At 44.4% G+C, this 27,936-nt stretch overlaps 1 protein-coding gene across 7 annotated transcripts in view; it reads left to right on the top strand.

The window, feature by feature from the left end:
- Positions 1-27,936, top strand: part of HIPK1 (homeodomain interacting protein kinase 1) — a 1,001,014-nt gene that overhangs the window by 256,381 nt on the left and 716,697 nt on the right. For all 7 annotated transcript variants that reach the window (XM_044072892.1, XM_044072895.1, XM_044072893.1 and 4 more), the window contains one exon: positions 22,010-22,096. In XM_044072892.1, the coding sequence (XP_043928827.1) occupies positions 22,010-22,096 (87 nt within the window). The remainder of the gene's footprint in view (positions 1-22,009; positions 22,097-27,936) is intronic.

Below are 27,936 nucleotides of genomic sequence, written 5' to 3'. Positions count from 1 at the left end.
GCAGAGAGCAAGGACATTCTTCTAAAGCATCTGGCGTTTGTAAAAAAAAAAAAAAAAATTATTAAGTTGCCTGGGGTACACAGTAAACGAAAATAAATCAAAACTAGTGCCCTCACAAGAGATTATATTCCCGGGTGCCAGCTTGAACACAACGGCCCAGATAGCTTATCTCACGCCAGACAAACAAGGACAACTGACTCAATACTTTCAATTGATGGCAACAAAGACCCAGCTCCCTGCAAGAAAAATGCTGCAGGTCTTGGGCTACATGGCATCCTGCATACTACTAATTCCATATGCCAGACTGCATATGAGGAAACTACAGTGGTACCTAAAGAATGTATGGTCTCAACACTGTCAAAGTTTGGAAACAGTTATCCCACTAATCCCTTGCCTTCAACAGGAGTTTCAATGGTGGGCTCAAGCTTGTCACCTCAACAAGGGGCAGCCTTTCACACAACCCACAGCCAGGCAAACACTGGCAACAGATGCATCGGATTACGCCTGGGGAGCACACATGGCAGGCAAATGTATTCAGGGCACGTGGACCGCAGAACAAAGGCATCTTCACATCAATCAAAAAGAGATGCTAGCTGTACAAAATGCGCTTATAGCTTTCAAGGACCTGCTGCATCCAGGACAACTACTACTAAAGACAGACAACACGACAATTATGTGGTACATAAACAAGCAAGGGGGCACTCACTCCTACCCCTATGCAGACAAGCTATGACCTTATGGTACACAGCTGTAAACCTTCAAGTTCATCTGCAAGCGCAATTCCTGCCAGGAGAGAAAAACACACTGGCAGACGACTTAAGCAGAAACATCATGGATCCCCACGAATGGGAGTTGACTCCACAAATATTCAGAATGTTAACACAGAAATGGTGGAGCCCAGACATAGATCTGTTTGCATCCCCAATAAACTGCCAGCTACAAAAATTCTGCACAAGGAGTTACCATCCACAAGCATGGAAAGTGGATGCCCTCTCATTCAGCTGGGAGAACCTACAAGTATACGCTTTCCCACCACTACCTCTCCTGCCACAGGTACTCATAAAAGCCAGGCAGGAAGAGCCAAAGATGATCCTGATTGCACCAGACTGGCCACCCAATCTTAAGGAGCTTAGCACACGAACCACCTTGGATTGTGCCTCAAATCCCACATCTGCTGACAAAGCACAACAAACAAATACTACACAGCCAGCTAAAGACCTTAAACAGAGCTGCATGGAAGATTCCTTAGTCAAGCAAGCAATGCCCCTCTCCAAAGCTGTTATGGATGTCATTCTGGAGGCCAGAAGGCCTAGTACCAGGAAAGCTTATTCGGATAAATGGAAGAGATTCTGTGCCTGGAACCAAGCTCACAGCCTTGAACCTCTTGTCCCAAACATTCCTCAGATGCTACAGTGCTTAACTGAGATGCTGGACAAAGGACTCTCCTTCTCATCCATCAAGATCCACGCCTCTGCCATCTCTGCTCATTACAACACGGATCCACCAATTTTCCCTAATCCTCTTTTAAAACAGTACCTCAGAGGGGCTAAAAACATAAGACTGCCCCGTAGAGCACCTACTCCAACTTGGGACCTCAACTTTGTTTTAGAGAAGCTAACTTTACCTCCTTTTGAACCAGCCAACACAGCAGAATTAAAATATATCTCTTGGAAAACTGCTCTGCTCCTGGCAATAACATCAGCACAAAGAGGTTCAGAATTCCAGGCACTAATGGCAGTGGAACCTTTCCTCATTTTCCACCAGGGCAGGGTGTCTTTACGAACTAACCCTACTTTTATGCCAAAGGTGGTATCCAGTGTGGCTCTAAACCAAACTATTCACCTGCCAACTTTTTATCCTAAACCACAGAATAAAGGGGAGAGGCTACTGCACTCTTTGGACATTCACAGGCAGTTACGCTTCTACTTGGACAAAACTAAAGCTTTCAGAAAATCTGAGCAATTATTGGTAGCATATGCTGCAGAAGCACAGGGAAAAGCCATTTCAAAACAGACTATTTCAAAATGGATAGGACATTGTATACGTTTCTGCTACACATACCATGGAAAACCTGTACCTAGCAGCATTAGATCTCACTCCACCAGGGCAACAGCCACTTCAACTGCCTACCTCAGGGGAGTACCTACCAAGGATATTTTGGAAGCAGCAACTTGGAGTTCTGTGCACACCTTCACCAAGCATTACCATCTGCCTCTATACTCTTAATCCAGAGCTGGCTTCGTCACTGCAGTGCTGCAGGGCCTTATAGCCACCCCTAATGCCTTATAGGACCAGCCACCCTTCCTCAGCTTTGGGATTCTACCCAAGTATAATGACTGCAGCAGTGTAACACGAACATAGTACAGTTTTGTACCTACCATAAATGTAGATGTTCGAGTGTAGACACTGCTGCAGTCCAGGTTACCCTCCCTCCTTCCCCTCTTACTTGCTCGTACGTACCTATGTCTTCTACCCTTTACTACCTATGGGGAGTATTTGCTGGTAGCTGTAAGTTGTTTTTTGCTTTTCTTATGTATGTTTTATTAGCAATTGGAATTGCCTACATATTTAGAGGCACCTGACATCTGGGGCAAGAAAAACTGAAGAAAATGGCGTCGGCTGCATCTTGTATACCCCTGTCGCACTGACGTCAGGGGAGGAGGCGACAGCAACCGACGCCGGACCAAGACTTTGGAACTCTGGCCGACTGCGGGACCACCTGACGGCAGGATAACCCAAGTGTAATGACTGCAGCAGTGTCTACACTCGAACATCTACATTTATGGTAGGTACAAAACTGTACTTTTCTGTGTGCTGTCTGCCGAGTCACTTTCCGTAAGCTAGTAGAGTGTGCCTGCTATCTTGTTCTTTGCGCTGTCTGCTGAGTCACTTTCCGGAAGCTAGTAGAGTGTCTCTGCTATCTTGTTCTTTGCTACTGCAGTTACTCTCTTAGCCAACCAGCATTCCTTTTTAGCCTGGTCCATTTTTAATATTGTCCACTTTTTCCTGCAGTCCTCCTTTCTTTTGATAACTTCCTGGACTTTTGCATTGCACCATCAGCTTTGCATGTGTACCTTATTTTGTTGCCTGGCTCGGCTGCACTTGTGTTCTATAGTATTTATGGATACTGTTTTGGGAAATTGACATTTTTCTTCAGTTCCACCTATTTCCTCTTCTTTCTGAGGTGCTAGAGCCCTGAATGTTCCTTGAACTCTTGTCCTTTTGCTCCAGTCAACTTCCAGGTTTTTGGCCTGGTCTCTGACTTTAGAGCCTTCTCTGACCACTGCTTGCAAGTGATTATGGCCATCAGTGATTTATGCTGTGGGTTGACTGTTTCACTGGGGATGACTTTGCAATCCCCGATTCTGTCCCAGTGCACTTTTCTTACAAGGAAGAAGTTTATCTGAGTTGCATGTTGGCCACACTTTTATGTGCTTTTTTGATTGTCTTTCTTGCTGAACTATGTGTTGGCCACTATCAAGCCATTTACCAAACCAAAGTCTAGAATTGCCTGTACTTCTTATTGCTTCACCCATGTGGACCCAGGCAGTCCTCATGCTGTGTTCTGTCTCCTCTGATATGTGCATGCTGGTCATCCATTGTCAAAACCAAGTCTTTTTATCCCTCTTTATCTAGTAGATCCTGGAAGTACTGCCTGAACGCATTTTCTTTCTTACCATCCTAACTTTGCTGTCGGGCATAAGCTGTGGTTATGAGTATTGCCCTATCTTTACACTGGAGTCTCATTGCTGTGGGTCTGCAACTGATGCTGATGTCACCTCACTGTTCTCAGAAGGCACTCCCTCACAACAGTTCCCTTAACATTTCTAGTTAGTTCTGTCCCTTTGTAGTAGACTCTGGATCCCAAGCCATGCAGCTTTGCCACACTTACCTTCTACCTTGTGTCCTGCGTACACAAGATTTCTGAGCTTAGTTACAGCCTGGTAGTGTACTATATGTGTATTTTTTTGCATTCCTGTTGGCCAGCTTCTGTGTATTGATTTTATAATATTTCTGTAGGTAACTGAATTGTGACTTTTGTGCAGCCTTTCTTTCCAGGCTTATGCTGAAAAGTGGCATTTGCCCAGTTGAGCTATTCAGGGCAATAAATACAACTAACATTTGGTGACTGCACCAGCTTCCCTTGTTTAATTTGTAAAGAAGCCCACATCTCCCAGGCTCCTTTCCACACGGTGTATTCCTCTTACTTTTTTGTCTGGTAAACAGTTTTACAGCATTTGGAAAGAAAAATAAGTTTTAGTTAATTTTCTGAAATGCCCATTGTTCTGAATTGTATTCTGAGTTTTTCCTTAGGTTGCCCATTTATATTTGTAACATAGTCCTTCCATCATGCACAGAAACTTTGTCAAAGACCCTTATAAACATCTGTGCTAGAGAAAAAAATCATAAAACTTTCTTCATAAAAATGACTCTGCCTAAATGTTAGTACACTATTGTCTTTCACAGTGTAATCCAAAGGAGTTACAGTTGTGTTTCATCATTTAGCTGTTATTAGCTGCCAAGTTTTAGTTTTTATCTAGACACAGTTTGCTTTCTTTCATTGAAGTTGAGCACGGGTCTTTCACTGACTCCCCTTGTCCACTTGCGGCTGCATTTAACCTGTTTGCTTTCTCAGGTCTCAGTGCCTTGCAGTATTCATGTCTTTGCTATTGAATTGCTGTGTTTATTTATTTATTTGCTACTGCCATCCTTTCCAATGTCTTTCCACTCCACTGCATTACTTTTTTTTTCTGCTTCCTTGTTTGCAAAACAATCTTTACAGTATCTGAACAGTTTTGGACAATACAGTTACAACTGTTGAATCCTACACAAATGCACTCTTTAAGCACTTACACGAGTGCATGGATCGTGCAATCCCAAACAGAACCAAGACGCTATCCTCCAAAAAAAAAAGAAGCCAATCTGGTGGTCCCCTGCCATAAACAAACTGTACAACAGAAGGAAGAAACTGTTGCAAAAGAGAGTAAAATCCCATGAGTGGAGGAGCTCCCTAGTCAGCCTCAGTAAGAAGCTGAGATCCCTTATAATATCCTCCAAAGCTAGCCATGAAAACAAAATCACCACTAATAATTCTAAGGACAACCACAAAACATTCTATAGCTATGTCAAGAATATCGATGGCAATACCCAGATCTGCTTTGAGTTGCAGCACAACGGCACGAAAATTACTGAACCAACTGATATTGCCAGCATCTTGGCAGATAGGTTCAGTACTAACTTTACCCCACCCCCTAAAGGGCCCATATCTATACAGGAAGAATGCAGAGTCCCTGTAATCACAACTACGCAGGTAAAAGCTGCACTCTCTAAAGCCAAAACACAGCATCCATGGGACCGGACAACATCCCAGGCTGCGTTTTAAACGAATTTCAGAATGAACTGGCTCCCCACCTAAACACCATGTTCAGTAGTAGCCTCACATTAGTGGGCTTTGTGCCCACTGAATGGCACACAGCACCAGTTATCCCACTCCACAAAAGGGGGAGCCACCACTGATCCCGGGAACTATCGCCCTATTAGCCTGACGAGCCTGGTCTGCAAGTCCATGGAACGTATCATCATGGAACTCCTTAACAAAGACATTGGTAACCTCCAAACTCTGGATCCCACCCAGTTAGGGTTTTTGAAAGGCAGATCGTGCCTCCTGAACCTGATCGACTTCTTTGAGGCAGTCACCAAAACCGTAGATGAGGGTAAGGTGGTTCACTCAGCCTATCTTGACCTCGCCAAGGCTTTCGACACCATCCCCCATTCTGGAATTATAGCTAAACTCACTAAACTAGGTATAAATCCCTACGTCACAAAATGGGTTGCCAACTGGCTCGCTGACAGAACCCACACTGTAAAAGTTGCAGACTCCAAATCTGACCTGAAACCAGTGACAAGTGGAGTACCACAGAGTTCAGTCCTGGGTCCTCTCCTGTTTGGTATCTACTTCTCTGAAGTACAGGCTAACACAGAAGGCCTCTGGCTAACGAAGTTCGCAGATGACTGCAGACTAGGAGCCATAGTCAAGTCCCCAAATGATGTGGACATCCTACAGAAGGGCCTCGCTGAGACAGATGCCTGGTGTCAGAGCCATAGCTTCAAACTCAATGCCAGAAAGTGCAGTGTCATCCCCTTTGGTAAAAACTCTGTACCCATGAACTACCACATAGGTAGCAATCTACTTAACACCGAATGTAATGAGACCTTGGGACCCAGGTGGACAGTATTCTCTCCTTTGATAGGCACATCGCCATAGTAGTCAGGAAGTCCCTTCTACGTGGCACACCTCATCATAAAAGGGTTCTCATCCAGGAAAAAAGAGGTAATTGTTTCCCTCTACTCGACACTCATTAGACCCATTATAAGAGTACAACGCCCCTTTTGGAATGTACTTCACAAGACATCTGCAGCAGCTGGAAAGGCCACAGAAGTACCTCACAAAGAGGATTACTGGCCTCAAACAAATGCCCTACACTGACCGTCTCAAAAAACTCCAGCTTTACTCCATAGCATATCACCTACTCCGAGGTGATCTCTGCCTAACATATAAAGCTATGTCAAACCCAGGGCTGTTGGACATGCTACACTTAAAGAAATCCCAGTCCCTCCGAGCTACACGCTCTAGGGACCTAAACTTTGTCACCACAATAAACAGGACATGCTGAAGGGATAGTTTCCTGTCCCAGAGACTTCCCATATTCTGGAACAGGCTACCCATCGATGTCATGCAAAGTTCTTCATTAGCACTCTTCAAGAAAAATCTTGATGAGTGGATGGGAAACAGGAAATACACCCCGGGGATCACTTGTGTGTCTCTGCTCAACAGTGGCACAGGAAAATAACTTTCTTGGGTGGCATAAGCTAGGGAACTTTGTTGGTTAGGCTTACGTAGGCCCTTGGGCCGATAGCCTAGTACCTACCTCTGAATCTATTACCCACATCTTCCTAGGAAACCTATGCAGACAGCTCCACAACGTCTGCCTAAGAGACTGTAGAGTCATCACCCAGCTGTGTCTTGCCCATCATCTGTATCAGAGTGCTATTGATCGCATTTCTTTCTGTTACCATATACCACTGTTCTCGGTTTTCAGGATACATAAAACAAAACTCACTCTAACTTCAATATTACTGTCCCTGATTTCTTCTTGAAACTCTTTCACTACACGTCACTGTTTCCATTTTTGTTTTGAGTTCTTAAGTTTTATTCTGGTATCTATCCCATAATCTCTGACATCAACGTAAACTAAGAGGGTTAGCTGCATTTCAGAATCCTTTGTCTTTAAGAAAAATTTGGTCACTAATTACACTGCTACAGAGTCAATGAAAAGTTTTAAACATGGTTACTCTATGCAGTTGGTGTTTTCTGTATTACCATCCACAGATGAATAGGTTTATTGGGTGAAAAAGATGGCTTGAAATTTCAAATCTATTTCTAAACAAAACCTTAATAAGCTACTCTTTTAAGCCTATATTGTGATACAACTTAAAAAACTGTATAAGAAATGGTAACTAACAAAAAAAAAAAAATACAAAGGAAGCATTAAATAAGTTAATAAATAAGTAGTGTAATTTCCAGAGTGCCAAACAAATGGGGAATAATTTTGTTGTAAGCTACTAGAAACATATTACCATGTCATGTTTTCTTCTCACTGCAGTGCCAGTCTCTGAGCCCATAAAATTAAAATTAGCAGGCAAAAACATTAACTGCAGTACAAAGTCTGACAGCATTGCAGTTCCTGCATCCAGACCATTTTGGGGTATAACAAGTTATAAACTATATTAACTATAGAGTTATACCAGATCACTGACATGAGAGAAGATAATAAAATATAATGAAACATTTTTTTTTCAGTTTGCGTGCTCTTCCTCTGTAAACGAATAGTAAAGGAAGTATCTTCACGTTTTCACCTGCAAAGACATCCACGTTGCTGTGTGTTAAGTAGCTTAGGCCCTCTGCCATCCTTGTAGTGTAAACTGAATGGGCAATTGTTCACTGTTAACTTCCCCAAGGTGTACTGACCTCCAGAGTCAAGTAATGTTTCAGGTTGCAATTTCCCTGTAGGGAATGTGTGAGCGGCTTTGCGTTGCTCTCATATTGCCATTCTCAGCTGAGTGGGTTTTAGTGAAACTTCATCCAAGGTAAATTGTAGAAATTATTGTTTTTAATCACAAGCGATATCCAGTCCTATTCTTCTAGAAATTTTCAGTTACTGAATTAGAAGATTATTTTCTCGTGAGTATAATGAGTGGCTTAGTATCTGCTCTAGCAGATCTCCCTCAAATCCTAGAGTATGTATTCTGTGGGCTTTTCTCTCTCTCAAGGTTTCAGTCTTCATCTTTGTTATCATATTTTATTGCAAATCCTCCCTTAACATCTAGGTACAACACAAGTCTTTCTTAGCAGAAGTATTGTATTCGAAGCCCACAGATAAACCATTGATTTCCACATAGAAACTTCTGTCCTGGAGCCCTGATAAAATATCCTTAAAAATACTAGATTCAGTTTCTTAATGTTTGATGTTTGTGTTTCACTGGTGCAGCAATGATACTTGGGAATTCCTGACCTGGAAAGCCCTTAGCGGGCCTGTTTACCACAGAGTTAATTTCCTCTCCTAGGGTCCAGTGGACACTCACCATTAAGATGTCAGTAAATAAAAGGTCATCAGCCGGCATCATTTCTTCACTTCTTGCTGAATGAGACACCCTGCTGTCAGTACTTCAGACAGTCTGAAGCCGGGGATTAAGTGTCTAAAAAAGATATCCGTTAGGACTAATGTATGTACAGAGTGTGGAAAGCAAATCCCTCTCCGAGAATTCTGCTCTCTCTGATTATTCTGCCTTGGCCTGGGGAGTAATGTGCCCAACTGTATCCAGTATGCTCATTTTAATTCTAGGACTACTAAATGTAGGGCTGAATCACTCCACAGCCTATTAGAAAATGAGAAGGAAAGTCAGTGGCCCCCCACATCTCATGGGATCCACTGGTTCTGCTGGTGATCTCCCCTGAAAATGAAGGAAAAGGGGTTGGTTCTTAGGGGTAACTATTCCTTGAGAGAAGGAATCCTGAGAAAGAGCTTCCTTCACATGAGAGCATAGAGCTGAGAAATATTTCCAGTTGAAGTGATGGCCATTAAGAAGACATTTTTTCATGTGGTAAATTTAATGTCTGAAGATCCTGCAGGCTCAGAGGCAAAGTAAGTTTTTCAGTACAAAATGTAGATCCTAGGATGGGTCAGGGGCCTTCTTAGGAGGTCTTAAGTGGATGATGCTTCTAAGAAATTGTTTTGTCATGCATTGTGAAAAGAGAAAGGTTTGTAGAAGCAGGCAGATATGGCTCAGTTGTGACTCTTAACAGAAGAATGAGAGTCCTTTGGAGAAAAGTTCTGCCTGGTAAGAAAGAACAAGGAGGATGTTTGCTTGTAATGGTTGCTGCCTCTTGCACTGGTGTCAGTGGGAGAATCTTTCCAATTTTGAGAATCAGGGTTTTTGGTACTAGATCTTCTGGCCTCTTTAAGGATGATTAAGATCTTGTTAAAGAACTGGCCGGAGGGAATGAGAATGTTGTCATCTTCTCTGTCCGTTTGAATGTTGTCAGATCTGCGTGTATGGTGGTGCCTTAGTTGTGTGTTTGGAGATCCACCTCCAGAGGGAGCAGCTGTGCTTCGTGTTTTGACAGCCTGAGAAACATGAGAAATCAGGGCTGTCTGGAAGGGTGCTGATGTTCTTCGTGTTTCACTGTTGCAGTCATTACATTTGGGTAATCTGCTTGCAGGTTGCCCTCAGTCGGCCTGATTAACAAAGTCTTGGGTCCTGCGTCAGTTGCTGTCCTTTCTTCCATGACATCAGGTCATCAGGGGTACAAAACATGCAGCTGACACCATTACATCAGACTTTCTTGCCATGCGGTGCCCGAAGCAAAAGCAGTTTGCAAGTGCCAGTCGGCCGACTCCTGAAATTTTCGTTTTCGAGTTTCAGAACTGAAGTCTTCAACTAAAGCTGAGTATCCAGTTGGAGAAACTTTTTATTGCTCCTTACTGATGTCAGTAAAAGTTAATAATTGCATTACTTGTGGAAAGCAAATACCTCATAAAAATTTTCATTCATACTGTATTCCTTGCCTAAGCCCTGACCACGACGTACCTTGCTGTTGGTTTTGTGCTTTATTTAATCAACGCACTATCTGTCATCGGTATATTTTTGCCTCTAAATATTTCGGTTCTCTGTTTAATTATCCAGAAATGTCGTCTGTTAGCCATCCGACTACCAGGATTCTGAAAAAACGCAAAGATAAAGACAGAGACAGGCCACCGAGGTCCAAAACTGCAGACGATGCTTCTCCTAAGCCAGTCGCCAGTTCGCTGGTACTCAGGCGCTTTCGCAGCCCCTGATTCCCGCTACTTCTGATTCGCAGGCCTCTACTGAGACCCATTCGGAGTCCGATATGCCGCGAGATGCTTCAACTATGGAACCCGCGGATGTCTCTACCTTGGATGGGTCTGGCGCCGCTGTGCAGGCAGCAGCTTCTGAGGGTGTATTCAAGCCTACGGACTTGCATATTAAATCGACGCCTCCTTCATTACTTAGGACTAAATCTCGATCCATGTCTAAAAAAAATGACTCCCAGGCCACATGCTCAGGCCTCTATGCCTAAAAAACAAATGGTAAGAATGGCTGAAGATCTAATAACTCTAATCAGGAGTAGTCACCCCCCCCCCCTTTCTAAGAGGCCTAGGACTGAGGTTGATTATGAATCTTCTGATCAGGATTCTGTTTTTTCTGACTCTTCTGATGACCTGGATTTTTCCTTACCTACTTATGAGGATTCTGATGCAGAGGACTCTATTCCCTCTGCTTCCCCTCCTGAGGATTTTTCTTTTGGGGAAACCTTACATTCTCTAAGGGAGCATTTCCACTGGGAAAGCCAGGATTATTCTGATTCAAAAAAGAGGCTTAGGGATTTCCTTCTCCTACTTCAGCATAGGCCTTTAGCTATTCCTCCTATACTAGACAATGTTGATGATGCTTTCTCGGAATCTAGTTTGGCCCCTGATTCCCTACCTCCTGCTCCCAGAAAACCTGACATACTACAGGGTCCCTGATTCCCACAAGTTCCTTTTCAAAAAATCCTATTGCAGATCTAGAGAGGATTTCAAGGGCCCAAGGGCATTAAGGCTTCTACTGCTAAAAATCCTACCCCTTCTGATAGAGACTCCAGGGCGCTGGATAGATGGGGTAAGAAGGTGTACACTTCTGCAACCTTAGCCATTAGGGCTTTAAACTGCCAGTTTCATATGTTAAAATATCAGCATTCATGTTATTGGACTGCTTAAACAGAAAATGATGTTGATTCCCGACTGTGTGGAAAATAAAGAATTACAGGATTTGATGCATTCTGCTGATCAAGTTGGAAAACATACTTTGCAGTGTGGTTTTGATTCATTAGAGGCCTCTTGCAGGGCTGCTGTTACTGGGTCTGTGCTCAGAAGTCATGCTTGGCTTAAGGAGCAATGTTTGCCTGATCATGTTAAAGCTAAATTGTTGGATGCTCCTTTAAAACAGGACCGCCTGTTTGGCAACAAGGCTGAGGAAGTTCTTAAAAAGATGGAAGATAAAGCTAAATCTACGCAAACTGTTAACAAGTTCAGCCTCCTAGGTTTAGTAGGCACTGGCCCTCTAAGAATTGGTCCTTTCCAGCCCCTTCCAGGTCTTCTCAAGCCAAACCCCGACACAGCAAAAACCCCAGGTTTCAGTCCCAGGGGACTCAAAGAACTAAGCAGTGGGGGGCCTCCACTTCCAAGTCTGGAAATAATAAGACTCCCCCCTATGGTAAACTGTCTCAATGACTTCCTTTTAAAATTTCCAAGCACTTATCTGACTGCCCCTTTGGGGGGAAAGATTGCTCTTCATGCAAAGAATTGGGAACTCGTTACCCAGGACAAATGGGTTTTATATATAATGTCCCAGGGGTACAGACACTTCCACACATTGCCAACACCAAGTGGGTGGCCAGATTCACCCCCAAATCAGTGGGCAGAGGCCCAAAAACAAGTACTTTCTCTCTTAAGCATGGGGGCTATTCAGCTGGTGACATAAGAGGAAAAGGGACCAGGTTTCTACTCGGGACTTTTCCTGGTACCCAGGAAAGACAATTCATGGCTTCCTATCCTGGACCTGTCTACTCTAAACACCTTTTTGGAGATTCCAAAATTCAAGATGCTGACTCTTCACCAATTACTTCCTATGCTAGGCAAGGATTCCTGGTTGGCAACACTAGATTTAAAAGAAGCATACCTGCACATCCCAATCATGGAATCTTGCAGAAGATACCTACGCTTCAAAGCAGGCTACACGCACTATCAGTTCTCTGCACTGCCCTTTGGCTTATCTACTGCGCCCAGGGTATGCACAAAGTGTCTAGCTCCAGTTATTGCATTTTGCAGGCAAAGAAGTATTCAAATATACCCATACCTGGAAGATTGTGTAATTCAGGCAGAAAGCCAGGACATACCTTTGAATCATCTGGCCTTTGTAAAAAGGGTTTTAACTTGTCTGGGGTACACCATAAACGAAAAGAAATCACAACTGGTACCCTGTCAACAAATTATATTCCTGGGAGCAAGCTTGAATACAACTTCCCAGATGGCTTACCTCACGCCAGAAAAGGAAATTCATTTGACAACATACTTCAAACAAGTGGCCACAAAAACCCTGCTATCTGCAAGACAAATACTGCAAGCCTTGGGGTTCATGGCCTCCTGCATTCTTCTAATTCCATATGCAAGACTGCATATGAGGAAACTACAGCGGTATCTAAAAAGCCTGTGGTGTCAGCATTCTCAAAACCTAGAAACAATGATTTCTATCATACCTTGCCTACGCCTAGAGTTCCTTTGGTGGCTAGAGGCCTGCCACCAAAACAAGGGACTACCTTTCACACCACCCCCTGCCGCCCAAACCCTAACAACAGATGCATCAGACTATGCATGGGGGGGGGGGCTCACCTGATAGGGAAGTGCATTCAGGGCAACTGGAACCCAAGTCAAATGCACTTGCATATCAATCAAAAAGAAATGTTAGCTGTACAGAATGCTCTGACAGCCTTCAAGGACCACATTCTTCCAGGACAACTAGTGGTAAAGACGGACAACACCATTGATGTTCATCATGCTATGCTGCTGCAGTCATCACACTTGGGTTATCCTGCCGTCAGGCAGTCCCGCGGTCGGCCTGAATTCCAAAGCCTTGGTCCGGCGTCGGTTGTCGTCGCTTCTACCCTGACGTCAGTGCGGCAGGGGTATAAAAGAGGCAGCCGACGCCATTTTCTCCAGTCTTTCTTGCCGCGCGGTGCCCGAAGCAGAAGCAGTTCGCAAGTGCCGATCGGCCAGCTCCTAAGATTTTCGAACAGAATTTCAGCCGAAGTCTTCTATAAAGCTAAGTACCCCCTTGGGGAAACTTTTCTTGCCTCAGACCGATGTCAGACAAAGTTAATAATTGTATTTCTTGTGGGAAGCAAATACCTCATAAGGATTTTCATTCTTATTGTATTCCTTGCCTAGGCCCAGACTACGACGTTTCTGGTTGTCGGTTTTGCGTTAGGTTCAATAAACGCACTAAGCGTCGGGCTGATACCGCCCGACATTATTTTGGCAGAAAATTCAACTACATTATGTCGTCGGAACCTCCGACTACCGCTATGTTTAAAAAACGCAAGGACAAAGACCGGCAGCCTAGACCTAGACCAGATACCGAGGTCTCGGTTAGGCCTGCCGCCGGATCTTCGGTATTCAGTGAGGCGCCTACACAGCCTCTGACTACCGCAGATTTAGAAAATGTGACTACCTCTCAGTCAGCATCTACTGGGCCACTGGAGCCGGTTCCTCCTCAACTCGCGGACGCCAGCCCTGGCGGCGGTCCGGAGACTATGGACAGGCCTTCGGTTTCAGAAGGCATCTTTAAACAGACGACTCTTTCCATTAAGTCATACGCTAAGCTTCCAAAGGTTAAGAAACCGGGTCCACAGACTCCCACACAGGCCCCTATGCCTAAAAAACAGATGCTCAAAATGGCGGAGGACCTGATTACCCTTATCAGAGGTTCCCAGCCCCCTCCTGACAAAAGACCTAGACTGGAGGAAGATTTACCTCCTTCTGACCAGGAATCCATTTCCTCAGCAGACTCTGAGGAACAGGATTACCCCTTCCCTCTCTATGAAGACTCAGATGCTGAGGAGTCTATTCCCTCTGTTTCCCCCCTGAAGACTTCTCTTGGGGAAACCCTGCACACCATGAGAGAGCATTTCCACTGGGAAGGACAAGATTACTCTGACTCCAAGAAAAGACTCTGTGAGTTCCTTCTTCTTCTGCCTCAGCATAGATCCCTAGCCATTCCTCCTGTTTTAAACATTCTGGATGATGTCTACACTGAATCCAGTCTAAATACAGATTCCTTACCTCCAGCACCACGTAAACCAGACAGATACTTTCGAGTCCCTGACTCTCACAAGTTTTTATATAAAAGCCCTGCTGCAGACCCAGAAACCATTTCCCAGGGTCCCAAAGGGGTTAAGGCCTTTACTGCTAAGAATCCACTACCTGTGGAAAGAGATTCCAGGGCATTAGAAAGATGGGGGGAAAAAGTGTATACCTCTGCCACTTTGGCCATGAGGGCATTAAACTGCCAATTCCACATGATTAAATACCAGCTGTACTTGCTTACTCAGTTAAAACAGAAAATGATCCCTCAAACAGATCAACTAGATTTCAAAGGGATGCAAGATTTGTTGCATGCAGCAGAACAAGTGGGAAAATGTACCTTGCAGTGTGGTTTTGATTCTTTGGAGGCCTCATGTAGAGCAGCAGTCACAGGGTCTGTAATACGTAGACATGCTTGGCTAAAAGAGCAGACCTTACCAGAACATGTCAAAGCAAAGTTACTGAATGCTCCACTGCAAAAGGATGCGTTATTTGGTGTCAAAGCAGAGGAAGTTTTAAAGAAGATGGAAGAAAAGGCAAAATCAATGCAAACAGTTAAGGATTTTTTACAGGTACAACCTCCTCGCTTCAGCAGAAACTGGCCATCAAAAAACTGGTCCTTTCCTGCTTCAGACAGACCCCAAAGGGGCAAGTACAGACGCCCTAGGGGCAGAGCCCAGGCACAGGGTACCTTCAGGCCTAGACAATGGCAAACAACAACTCAAAGAGGGGGAGACGACAGATCTCAACCCTTCAGAAAACAAACTCAATGACTTTCCTCTTCGCCTGACAAGCAAAATTGCCCAGGCAGCACCTCTAGGAGGAAAACTGGCTCTTTTTCCACAAAATTGGCACATCATAACAAAGGACAAATGGGTTCTGGATATTATTACCCGAGGCTACAGATTTCATTTTCACACTTTACCACGGATGAGAGGCATGCCAAATCTGCCAACAAACCAATGGGCAGAGGCACAAAAGCAAATTTCAGCTCTCATGAACATGAAAGCAATTCAAAAGGTACCTGCAAAAGAGCAAGGTCAAGGATTTTACTCAAGACTGTTTCTAGTACCAAGAAAGGACAATGCCTGGAGACCCATCTTAGCCCTTTCAATTCTAAACACGTACCTGGACATTCCTAAATTCAAAATGCTCACACTACAGCAGCTTCTTTCCATGCTGGGCAAGGAGTCTTGGCTGGTAACGTTGGACCTCCAAGAGGCATACCTGCATGTCCCTATCAGACAAGATTGCAGAAGATACCTCAGATTTTTGGCAGGCACAACGCATTATCAATTCTCTGCATTGCCCTTTGGCGTATCTACTGCGCCCAGAGTATTCACGAAATGCCTGGCATCAGTAATTGCATACTGCAGACAGCGAGGAATACACATTTATCCATATCTGGACGACTGCCTGATCCAAGCGGACAGCAAAGACATCCTACTACAGCATCTGGCATTTGTAACAAAGTTGCTAAGTTGCCTAGGGTACACAGTAAACAAAAAGAAGTCAAAACTAATACCCTCACAAGAAATAATTTTCCTGGGTGCCAGCTTGAATACAACGGCCCAAATGTTTTTGCTTGGCTGGCGTGAGGTAAGCCAACTGGCTCAGTACTTCAAAAAGATGGCAACTTCTACCCAGCTCACTGCAAGGAAATTCCTGCAGGCATTGGGGTACATGGCATCCTTCATTCAACTTGCATATGCAAGGCTGCATATGAGAAAACTATAATGGTACCTAAAAAGTGTATGGTCCCAACACAGACACAGCCTCGAAGCAACTATAACTCTCATTCCTTGCCTTCAAAAAGAGTTTCTATGGTGGGCTCAAGCATGCCAAGCAAACAAGGGCCTTCCTTTTGTCTCACCTCCACCAAACCAAACCTTGACAACAGATTCATCAGACTATGCCTGGGGTGCACACATGGCAGGACAATGCATACAGAGCAAATGGTCTGCAAACCAAAGGCAACTACACATCAATCAAAAGGAGATGCTAGCTGTAAAAAATGCACTAACAGCCTTCAAGGACCTTTTGCATCCATAACAACTTCTAATAAGGACGGACAACACCACAGTTATGTGGTACATAAACAAACAAGGAGGAACGCACTCCTACCCACTATGCAGACAGGCAATGGACTTGTGGAACACAGCATTAACTTACCAAGTACAACTGCAAGCACAATTCCTGCCAGGAAAAGGAAACATTTTGGCAGACAAATTAAGCAGAAATTTGACAGACCCTCACGAGTGGAGACTACACCCACAAGTATTCTCAATGATAACTCAAAGGTGGGGACCACCAGACATAGATCTGTTTGCCTCAACCAACAATTGCCAGCTACAAAAACTTTGCACAAGGACTTATCATCCCCTGGCCTGGAAAGTGGATGCCCTATCATTCAGTTGGACAGCATTGTCAGTGTACGCCTTCCCACCTCTGCCTCTATTGACCCAGGTATTACTGAAAGCCAGATCAGAGAGACCACAGATGATCCTCATTGCTCCGGACTGGCCACGTCAACACTGCAGCCCTCCATGGATCTTACCTCAATTCCCTCTGCTGTTAACCCAACAAAACTCTCAGATCCTTCACAGTCAGCTAAGAACCTTAAGTCTAGCTGCATGGAAAATACCTTAAATTATCAAAGAACACTTCTCTCAAAGGACGTCCAGAATGTTATTTTGGAGGCCAGGAGGCCCAGCACCAGAAAAACTTACTCAGACAAATGGAAAAGATTTTGTGTATGAAGCCAAGCCAGAAGCCTAAATCCTGGCATCCCAAATATTCTGCACATACTCCAATATCTAACTGAGATGCTACACAAAGGCCTTTCTTTCTCATCCATAAAGATCCATGCTTCAGCCATTTCAGCTCAATATGATATGGTTCCTCCCATTTTCTCTCATCCTTTGCTAAGGCAGTTTCTCAGAGGGGCAAAAAATATAAGACCCCCCAGAAAACCTCCAAGTTGGGATCTAAATTTTGTTCTGGAAAAGTTAACACTTCCTCCTTTCGAACCAGCCTTTTCAGCAGAGCTTCAATACTTGTCATGGAAGACAGCCCTGCTGCTGGCTATCACCTCAGCATGCAGAGTCTCAGAACTGCAGGCACTTATGGCAGTGGAACCTTTCATCATTTTCCATCAGGACAGAGTATCTTTACACACCAACCCTTCCTTCATGCCAAAGGTAGTATCCAGTGTGGCTCTCAATCAGACCATACACTTGCCCACCTTTTATCCAAACCCACAGAATAAAGGAGAAAGACTCCTTCACTCTTTGGACATTCACAGACAGTTACGTTACTATTTGGACAAGACAAAGGCCTTCAGAAAATCTGACCAACTCCTTGTATCCTATGCACCAGGCTCAGAAGGAAAGGCTATTTCAAAACAGACCATCTCCAAATGGATAGCACATTGTATCCGCTTTTGCTACTCACACCACGGGAAAGCAGTGCCTGCTAGTATTAGGTCTCACTCTACCAGGGCTACAGCAACCTCAGCAGCCTTCCTCCGAGGACTCCCAACAAAGGACATTCTGGAGGCAGCTACCTGGAGTTCAGTGCACACCTTCACCAAGCATTACCACCTTCCTCTGTACTCAAAAACCAGAGCTGGGTTTGCCACTGCAGTTCTGCAGGGCATTTTAGCTGCACCTAACCCAGTTTAGCTCCTACCACCCAACCATAGCTTTGGGACTCGACCCAAGTGTGATGACTGCAACAGCATAGCACGATGAACACAGTACAGTTTTGTACCTACCATAAATGTAGATGTTCGAGTGGTTATGCTGCTGCAGTCCAGGTTACCCTTCCTCCATCCCCTCTACCTAACGAGGCTTTTCTTACTCCTCCATGTACTTCAACCTTTGGGATGCATGTCTATATGGTGTATTTGCTTACAACTAGTACCATTGTTTTGCACTAAGGTATGTTTTGCAAGCTTCTTATTTTGCCTTCTTAGTTTGGGGCACCTGACATCTGGGGCAAGAAAAACTGAAGAAAATGGCGTCGGCTGCCTCTTTTATACCCCTGCTGCACTGACGTCAGGGAAGAAGCGACGACAACCGACGCCGGACCAAGGCTTTGGAATTCAGGCCGACTGCAGGACCGCCTGACGGCAGGATAACCCAAGTGTGATGACTGCAGCAGCATAACCACTCGAACATCTACATTTATGGTAGGTACAAAACTGTACTTTATGTGGTACATAAATAAGCAGGGGGGGTACACATTCTTACCCCCTCTGCAGACTAGCCGTGGCATTGTGGAACACAGCCTTGAGCTACCAAGTGCACCTGCAAGCTCAATTCCTGCCAGGAAAATTAATTACACTGGCAGACGGACTAAGCAGAAACCTCATGGACCCACACGAGTGGAAACTGGAACCAAGGATTTTCAACATGTTGACAAGCAAATGGAGGAGCCTAGATATAGACCTGTTTGCCTCTCCCCAGAACTACCAATTGGACAAATTTTGCACAAGGACCCCCCCACAAACAAGCCTGGAAAGTGGATGCTCTGTCCTTCAGCTGGAAAAAACTATCAGTCTATGCCTTCCCCCCTCTGCCTCTGCTCTCCAAAGTACTACTAAAAGTCAAACAGGACAAACCAGGGATGATTTTGATTGCTCTAGACTGGCCACGCCAACACTGGTACCCCCTCCTGTGCAGTGTGTCACGGTTATCTCCATGGCACCTGCCTCAGACTCCTTCCCTGCTGTCTCAGCAGGAGAACTAGATTCTGCACCCTCAGCTTCCAACACTGGACCTTGCAGCCTGGCTAATTACTTAATCTCTCCTTTACCACCCCTAAGCAAACCTGTGATGGATATCATCTTAGAGGCAAGGAGGCCTAGTACTAGGAAAAGAATCTGTGCCTGGAACCAATCTCAAGGGATGAGCACAGCAGCACCCAATTTACCTCAGATTTTAGAATACTCAACTGAGATACTTCACAAGGGCATGTCTTTTTCCTCCATTAAAATCCACTCCTCAGCCATTTCAGCTCATTATAACACAGAACCTCCCCTCTTCTCTCATCCACTGCTCAAGCAGTTCCTCAGAAGGGCCAAAAATTTGAGACCACCCAGGAGAGCTCCAACCCCAGCCTGGGACCTTAACTTTGTCTTGGAGAAACTCACTTTACCTCCTTTCGAGCCAGCTGCTACTGCAGACTTAAAATTTCTTTCTTGGAAAACAGCTTTCCTCTTAGCAGTCACTTCAGCTAGAAGAGTATCTGAATTACAGGCCCTTATGGCAGTGGAGCCTTTCATCATCTTTCATGCGGACAGGGTTGTCACTCAGAACGAATCCATCCTTCATGCCCAAGGTGGTATCCAGTGTGGCTCTTAATCAGTCCCATTCATTTGCCAACCTTCTTTCCCAATCCACAGAATAAAGGGAACGCATACTGCATTCCTTGGATGTGCACAGACAACTTAGATTTTACTTGGACAGGACTAAGCCTCAAAGGAAATCTGAACAACTGTTGGTAGCATTTGCTGCAGGGGCAGAGGGGAAGGCTATTTCAAAGCAAACCATTTCTAAATGGATAAGCCATTGCATTAATTTCTGCTGTAAGCACCATGGAAAACCTATCCCCCAGGGGATCAGACCCCACTCCACCAGGGCTACATCTACCTCTACAGCCTTTCTCAGAGGCGTCCCTACCAGGGACATCCTAGAAGCTGCTACCTGCAGTTCTGTACATACTTTCACCAAGCATTATCATTTGCCAATTTCCTCTAAATCCAGAGCTGGCTTTGCCACTGCAGTCTTGCAAGGCCTTATAGCTGGCCCTAATGCTATCTAAACTAATTAGCATTTTAGCACTCTTATGGCCAGGGTAGCAGACATACAAATTTTCTTCTTGCCATTAAGCAAAGGATTTTTTTTTTTGGTTTAGAAATCTGCCTTTGGCTTATTGGACCATGAGGAGACCATCTCTGAATCTAGCACTGGTTTGGTTTCTAAAAGATGTAATCTAAGACCCTGTGAAATGGTCAGGTTTCCTTGTGGCTGAGGGATGGAATTCACACAGCAAGAATGTGTCTTGAATGACATCATTTGCTACCTCTAAGACTGGAGTAATTGCCAAAAGTTTGTGCTCAGGAAGGTGAAGAAACTGTGACCCTTTTCTTTGATTGAGAGTGGTCATGAGCTTTCCAACTAAAATACGGTCTCATTTTGTGTAGGGGGGCTCTTTTTTTTTTTCTTTAGGGTTTTCGAGTTATATTGTTCCTATCTGGATTCCCAGAAAAGTGCAACTTGAATTATGTTAATTTAACCAGATATAAGGAAGCCATTTACTCTGTCTTTGACCACTACGGTACTGTGGTAGATTGCCCTGTTGTGAAGATGATATTCTGGTATTAAGGAAATAGAGTGTGATGGCTGAGTCATTCATGTAAATGGTGACTCAGACTTTTACAGCCGTATTTAGCTTGTATAGTCCTATTAGTAGGAAAACATTGTGAAAGGCATGACATTGTACTGCTACATGTCTTGAGTGGTGCAGGCAGAGGAAAAAATTTCAGCTGGATAAATTGATGGACCCTGGTGTCAGTCACCAAATTAATATGGTGGTGTTTCACCTCAGAAAGGTAACCTCTCTGGGTAACTACAGAAAGCAAGATAGGTAATAAGAGATTAACCTTTCATAACTTTCTGATGTCTGACTCTCCTTTGGTGGTTCATATGCTGTCTTGTTATTTTGTAGACTGTGTGGGGCCTTGAGTCAGTGTCTGAATTCTGCATCTTACAGTATTAGCCCTGGGGGGGCTAGAGTATTTGCATATGTATTTTACAAGCAAATCAGTTCAGTCCCTTGGGCTGCATCTTATTTTTGTTCAGGGGAAAAAATACAACTAGTGTTGCACAAATTACGAAATTATGTGGTGGTGGAGTTATCTCTGCCAGGTTATGTTTGATGGAATGTTTATTGTGCTGTTTTTGCCACCACTTTCTGTTGATTGTCGCCCCCACCTAGCCAGTTGACCAGTTGCTTTGACAGCCATCAGCGGTAGTTTGAGTTTTTTTCTACTTTAAACCCCACTTCCTGTCATACATCTGGCAAAGCCACCAGTGAAAACACCCCTCACTTCGACAAGGGCTGTTCCCACCAAACAGTCTTGCCCCACCCCTACACTTGGTAGTGACTTGTATGGTCTCCACAAGGGAAGTCATACTTCTTTGTGCCTCTTTGTAATGTGTGCAAGCCCCCCCCCCCCCTCATTGAGGCAAGCTGGCCATACCATTTGATTCCTGTTCCTGCCTACCTGGCCTCTTCATTGCCATGACTGCTAATCAAACCCTGGTCACCTGGGTTACAGTTACGGTGCCATCTGTCTTTACATTGGAGCCAGGCAAGCTGGGAATGTTTGGTGTGTGTCGAAGTGGGGGTCTTAGTGGTTTGATTCCTCGTCTAAACTTAATAGTGTTATAAAAGTGTTGTTACTTTTAGTTGTTTAGTGAATTGTTCTAGTTAGTGGTATTAACAATTTGTTTTTTTTACAGACACCCGAAGAACATGAGCTGGAAACTGGAATAAAGTCAAAGGAAGCCAGGAAGTACATCTTTAACTGTTTAGATGATATGGCTCAGGTAAATTAAAACTTATTAAATGTTCTGTTAGTAGGTATGTTGTAATTGTATTTAATTGCTAAGCTTCTAATGGAAAAGGTATATAGATTTAGTCAATCAAAAAACGTTAAGTCTGCTTGAGTGCATACCTTCTGTCAGAGACATTTGAGTACTATCAAAAAAGGTTCTGTTACTTTGCTGTCTTAAGGAAGTTATTTGTATTTGATGCACAGAGTACAGTTGTAACTAATCTTGCCATAACAGTAGTTGCTCGAGTAAATCACTGCAGTAGTAGCCTAATCTATGTGGGACAGCTTGTCAAAGATTGGCCCCCACAGGGTTGCCTCCAAAGCTTTAGGGCACCTTCCATGGCATAGTAGCAGGTGTAGGGGGACATAGGAGATAAAACAGAAGCTGTGCTGTCAGATCTTCAGAGCTTTCTTCACCCAAAAGGTGACTAGAGCCCTGAAAAATAAGGGGAATGTGTAAAAGACAAGAATATCACTTCCTGTCAAAATTCTCCCAAGTCAGGGAGTTGGGATGAGAGTGGCTTCTGCAACAGTGACCTACATGAACATCTGATCTGATATTGTTAATCCTCGTTCATTCCTTACGCCTGGGTTACTGGTTCCGACCTTGGAACCGAGACGGCCATCTTCCAAGCTCGCGACAGCCGCAAACTCTCGAGCTAAACTCTTATCCACAATTCCCCTCTCCGTTACCTCAGATTTCGTTTGCCGCATCTCTTGAGCTAAGTAAAACTTTCTTTGATAATACCTAATCATATCACATTTTTTCTCAGTTGAAATCTTGTTAAATAGTTCCCTCTTACCCTATCGCATCTAGCAACTCTTTTGATGTTCTTCGTGTTTCACTGTTGCAGTCATTACATTTGGGTAATCTGCTGGCAGGTTGCCCTCAGTCGGCCTGAATAACAAATTCTTGGGTCCTGCGTCGGTTGCTGTCTCTTCTTCCATGACGTCAGGTCATCAGGGGTATAAAACATGCAGCCGACGCCATTTTATTCAGTCTTTCTTGCCGCGCGGTGCCCGAAGCAGAAGCAGTTGACTCCTGAAATTTTCATATTCGAGTTTCAGAACCGAAGTCTTCAAACTAAAGCTAAGTACTCCTTTGAGGAAACTTTCTTGCTCCCTAATAAAAGTTAATAATTGCATTACTTGTGGGAAGCAAATACCTCATAAGGATTTTCATTTGTACTGTATTCCTTGCCTAAACCCAGACCACAATGTGCCTTGCTGTCGGTTTTGTGCTAGATTTCACCAACGCACTATTAAGCGTTGGTATATTTTTGCTTCTAAATATTTTGGTACAAGATTTAATTGTCCAGAAATGTTGTCGGTAAGCAATCCGACTACCGGAGTTCACAAAAAATGCAAAGAAAAAGTCAAGAGACAGACCGTCGAGGTCCAAAACTGACGACAAAGCTTCTCCTAAGCCAGTCGCCGGTACTCAGTGAGGCATTTTGGCAGCCCCTGATAGCCGCTACTTTTGAGTCGCAGGCCTCTACTGAGACCCATTCAGAGTCCAGTATACCGCGAGATTCTCAGAATATTGAACCCGCGGATGTCTCTCCCTTGGATGGGTCCGGAGCCGCTGAGCAGGCACCAGCTTCTGAGGGTGTTTTTAGGCCTCAACATTTTTATATTAAACAGACGCCAGCCTCAACAAGGTCAAAAACATCTTCTATGTCTAAAAAACTGACGCATGAGCCAAGTGCTCAGGCTCCTATGCCTAAAAAACAGATGATCAAAATGGCTGAGGATTTAATACCTTGATCAGGGGCTCCCAACCCCCCCCTCTGCTAAGAGGCCTAGGCAAGGCACTGATTATGAATCTTAAGATCAGGTTTCTATTTCTTCTGATTCCTCTTCTGATCAGGAATTTTCCATTCCACCCTATGAGGATTCTGATGCAGAGGAATCCATCCCATCTGCTTCTCCTCCAGAGTATTACTCTTTTGGAGAGACTTTGCATACTTTAAGGGAACATTTTCACTGGGAGAGGATTCAGAGCCTTAGGGATTTCCTTCTTCTTCCTCAGCTTAGGCCTTTGGCAATATCTCCTGTATTAGACATTGTGGATGATGTGTTTTGGGAATCAAGCATGGCTCTTGAATGTTCATTGTGTTTCACTGTTGCAGTCATTACACTTGGGTTATCCTGCTGGCAGGCTACCCGTTTCGGCCTGAATTCCAAAGTCGTGGTCCGGCGTCGGTTGCTGTCGCCTCTTCCCTGACGTCAGTGTGCCAGGAGTATATAAGATACAGCCGACGCCATTTTCTCCAGTCTTTCTTGCCGCTTGGTGCCCGAAGCAAAAGCAGTTCGCAAGTGCCGGTCGGCCGACTCCTGAGATTTTCGAAATTGAATTCCAGATCCGAAGTCTTCAATAAAGCCAAGTACCCCGTTGGGGAAACTTTTTTCTTGCTCCAGACCGACGTCAGAAAAAGTTAACAATTGTATTTCTTGTGGGAAGCAAATACCTCATAAGGATTTTCATTCTTACTGTATTCCTTGCCTAGGCCCTGACCACAACGTTGCTAGTTGTCGGTTTTCTGCTAGATTTAACCAACGCACTATTAAGCGTCGGTACGATTTTGCATTTCATTACTTTGACCGAAGGTTTAACTATATAATGCCGTCTGAACAGCCGATGACTGGAGTTCATAAAAAGCGCAAGGAAAAAGAAAAGGACAGGCATCCGAGGTCCAAAACTGACGATGAAGCCTCTTCTAGGCCAGTCGCCGGTTCTCAGTGAGGTGCTTTCACAGCCCCTGACACTCATTACCTCAGAGCCACAGGCCGCCTCCGACTCCCACGTGGAGACAACTAGGCCTCTGGATTCTCAAGGTATTGGGCCTTCGGAAACTATTCCCTCAGATGGGTCTGGAGCCACTGAGCAGGCATCAGCTTCTGAGGGTGTTTTCAGACCTACACAGCTTTATATCAAGTCAACTTCAGCATCCAAGACAAAGACTAAAACAGCTTTAAAGACAAGGAAACAAGTACAGCATTCTCCAGGACAGACTTCCATGCCTAAGAAACAGATGCTCAAAATGGCCGAAGACCTAATTACTTTGATCAGAGGTTCCCATCCCCCTCCCCCTCCTGATAAGAGGCCTAGGCAAGACACTGAATATAATTCCTCTGATCAGGTTTCCATTTCCTTTGTCTCCTCTTCAGAACAGGGATACTGTATTCCTCCTTATGAGGATTCTGATGCTGAAGAATCTATTCCTTCAGCTTACCCTCTTGAGGATTATTCCTTTGGGGAAACACTGCATACCATGAGGGAGCATTTCCACTGGGAGAGCCAAGATTACTCAGAATTTAAGAAAAGGCTCAGAGACTTTCTTCTACTACTTCAGCACAGACCTCTTGCTATTCCACCTGTTCTAGACATTGTAGATGATGTCCGGACTGTCTCTCGACTCTTTACCTCCTGCACCTGTTAAGCCAGACAGATACTACAGGGTTCCAGATTCTCATAAAGTTCTATATGCTGCTGACCCAGAAACTATATCTCAGGGTCCCAAAGGGGTCAAGGCCTCTACTGACAAAAACCCTGTCCCCTCAGATAGGGACTCAAGGGCACTGAACAGATGGGAGAAAAAAAAGTTTACACTTCTGCTACCTTGGCTGTAAGGGCTTTAAATTGTCAGTTTCATGAGCTTAAATATCAGCAATACTTAATGTCATTACTAAAACAGAAAATGTTGACAAATTCTGAATGTTCTGAGAACAAGGAAATGCAGGATTTATTGCATGCAGCTGAACAAGTGGGAAAGCATACTTTGCAGTGTGGTTTTGATTCACTAGAGGCCTCTTGCAGGGCCGCTGTTACAGGTTCTGTCATTAGAAGGCATGCTTAGTTAAAGGAACAGAATCTGCCTGATCGTGTTAAAGCAAAATTATTGGATGCTCCATTACAGCATGCTACTTTGTTTGGTGTTAAAGCAGAAGAGGTGTTGAAGAAAATGGAGGATAAAGCTAAATCTATGCAGACAGTAAAGGATTTCTTACAGGTACAGCCACCCAGATTTAGCAGGAACTGGCCTTCTAAGAATTGGTCCTTTCCAGTGTCAGACAGGCCTCAAAGAGGCGGATACAGACGCCCTAGAGGCAGACAACAGCCCCAGGGCTCATACTGGCCCAAACAATGGGGTGCTTCTACCTCCAAAAGCAGAGAAGACAAATCACAGCCATATAGGAAACAGTCACAATGACTTCCCTCTGCCATTGCCAAGCACTTATCTTTTGGCAGCGCCCTTAGGGGGAAAGCTTGCACTTTTTTCACAAAATTGGCACATGATCACCCAGGACAAATGGGTCTTAAATATAGTCTCTCAGGGCTACAGGTTCCACTTTCACACCCTTCCAAAGGCAAAAGGTATGCCAGACCTGCCACACAATCAATGGGCAGAGGCACAAAAACAAGTTTCATCTCTCATGAACATGAGGGCTATTCATCCAGTGCCACAACAAGAGCAGGGACAAAGGATTTTACTCAAGACTTTTCTTAGTGCCAAGAAAGAACAAAGCCTGGAGACCAATTCTTGACCTGCCTATTGTAAATACTTTTCTGGACGTTCCAGAATTCAAAATGTTGACTCTGCAGCAGCTTCTGCCCATGCTGGGCAAGAAAGCTTGGCTTGTAACTTTGGACCTCAAAGAGGCATACCTGCATGTCCCAGTCAGACAATCCTGCAGAAGATACCTCAGATTCATATTTGGCTCAATGTACTACCAATTCTCTGCACTGCCCTTTGGCTTATCTACTGCGCCTAGGGTCTTCACAAAATGCCTGGCACCAGTAATTGCATTTTGCAGACAAAGAGGAATTCAAATATATCCCTACTTGGACGACTGCCTTATTCAAGCAGTGACCAAAGACATTCTACTAAAGCATCTGGCGTTTGTAAAAAGATTACTAATTTGCCTAGGGTACAGTAAACGAAAAGAAATCAAAACTAGTACCTTCTCAAGAGATAATATTCCTGGGTGCAAGCTTAAATACAACTGCCCAGATGACCTATCTCACGCCAGACAAACAAAGGCAACTGACTTCTTACTTCGAAAACATGGCAACAAAGACCCAGTTATCTGCAAGAAAAATTCTGCAGGCTCTGGGCTTCATGGCATCCTGCATTCTGCTAATTCCATATGCAAGACTGCATATGAGAAAACTACAATGGTATCTAAAAAGTGTTTGGACTCAACATTGCCACAGCCTGGAATCATTAATTTCACTCATTCCCTGCCTGCAACAGGAGTTTCAATGGTGGGCACAGGCCTGTCACCACAACAAGGGACAGCCATTCACTTTACCCACAGCCAGGCAAAAACTAACAACAGATGCATCAGATTATGCCTGCGGGGCCCACATGGCAGGAAAATGTATTCAGGACACATGTCCCGCAAGCCAAAGGCATCTTCACATCAATCAAAAAGAGATGCTAGCTGTACAAAATGCCCTGATAGCGTTCAAGGACCTACTTCATCCAGGACAGCTGCTGATAAAGACGGACAATACTACAGTCATGTGGTACATAAACAAGCAGGGAGGTACACATTCTTGCCTCCTCTGCAGACAAGCCATGATTTTGTGGAACACCGCATTGACGTACCAAGTACACCTGAAAGAACAATTCCTGCCAGGAAAAACAAATGCTCTGGCAGACGAACTAAGCAGAAAATTCATGGATCCTCACGAGTGGAAACTAGATCCATAAATCTTCAATATGATAGCAAGGAAATGGGGATGCCCAGACATAGATCTATTTGCCTCCCCTTGCAACTGCCAACTACAGAGATTCTGCACAAGGACTTATCACAAACAAGCAT

This window comes from Protopterus annectens, chromosome 5.part1, assembly GCF_019279795.1.
Source record: "Protopterus annectens isolate FY-2018-M chromosome 5.part1, PAN1.0, whole genome shotgun sequence".
NCBI lineage: Eukaryota > Metazoa > Chordata > Ceratodontiformes > Protopteridae > Protopterus > Protopterus annectens.
The sequence above is the reverse complement of the archived record's forward strand: the minus strand, read 5'-3'. Positions and strand labels throughout refer to the sequence as shown.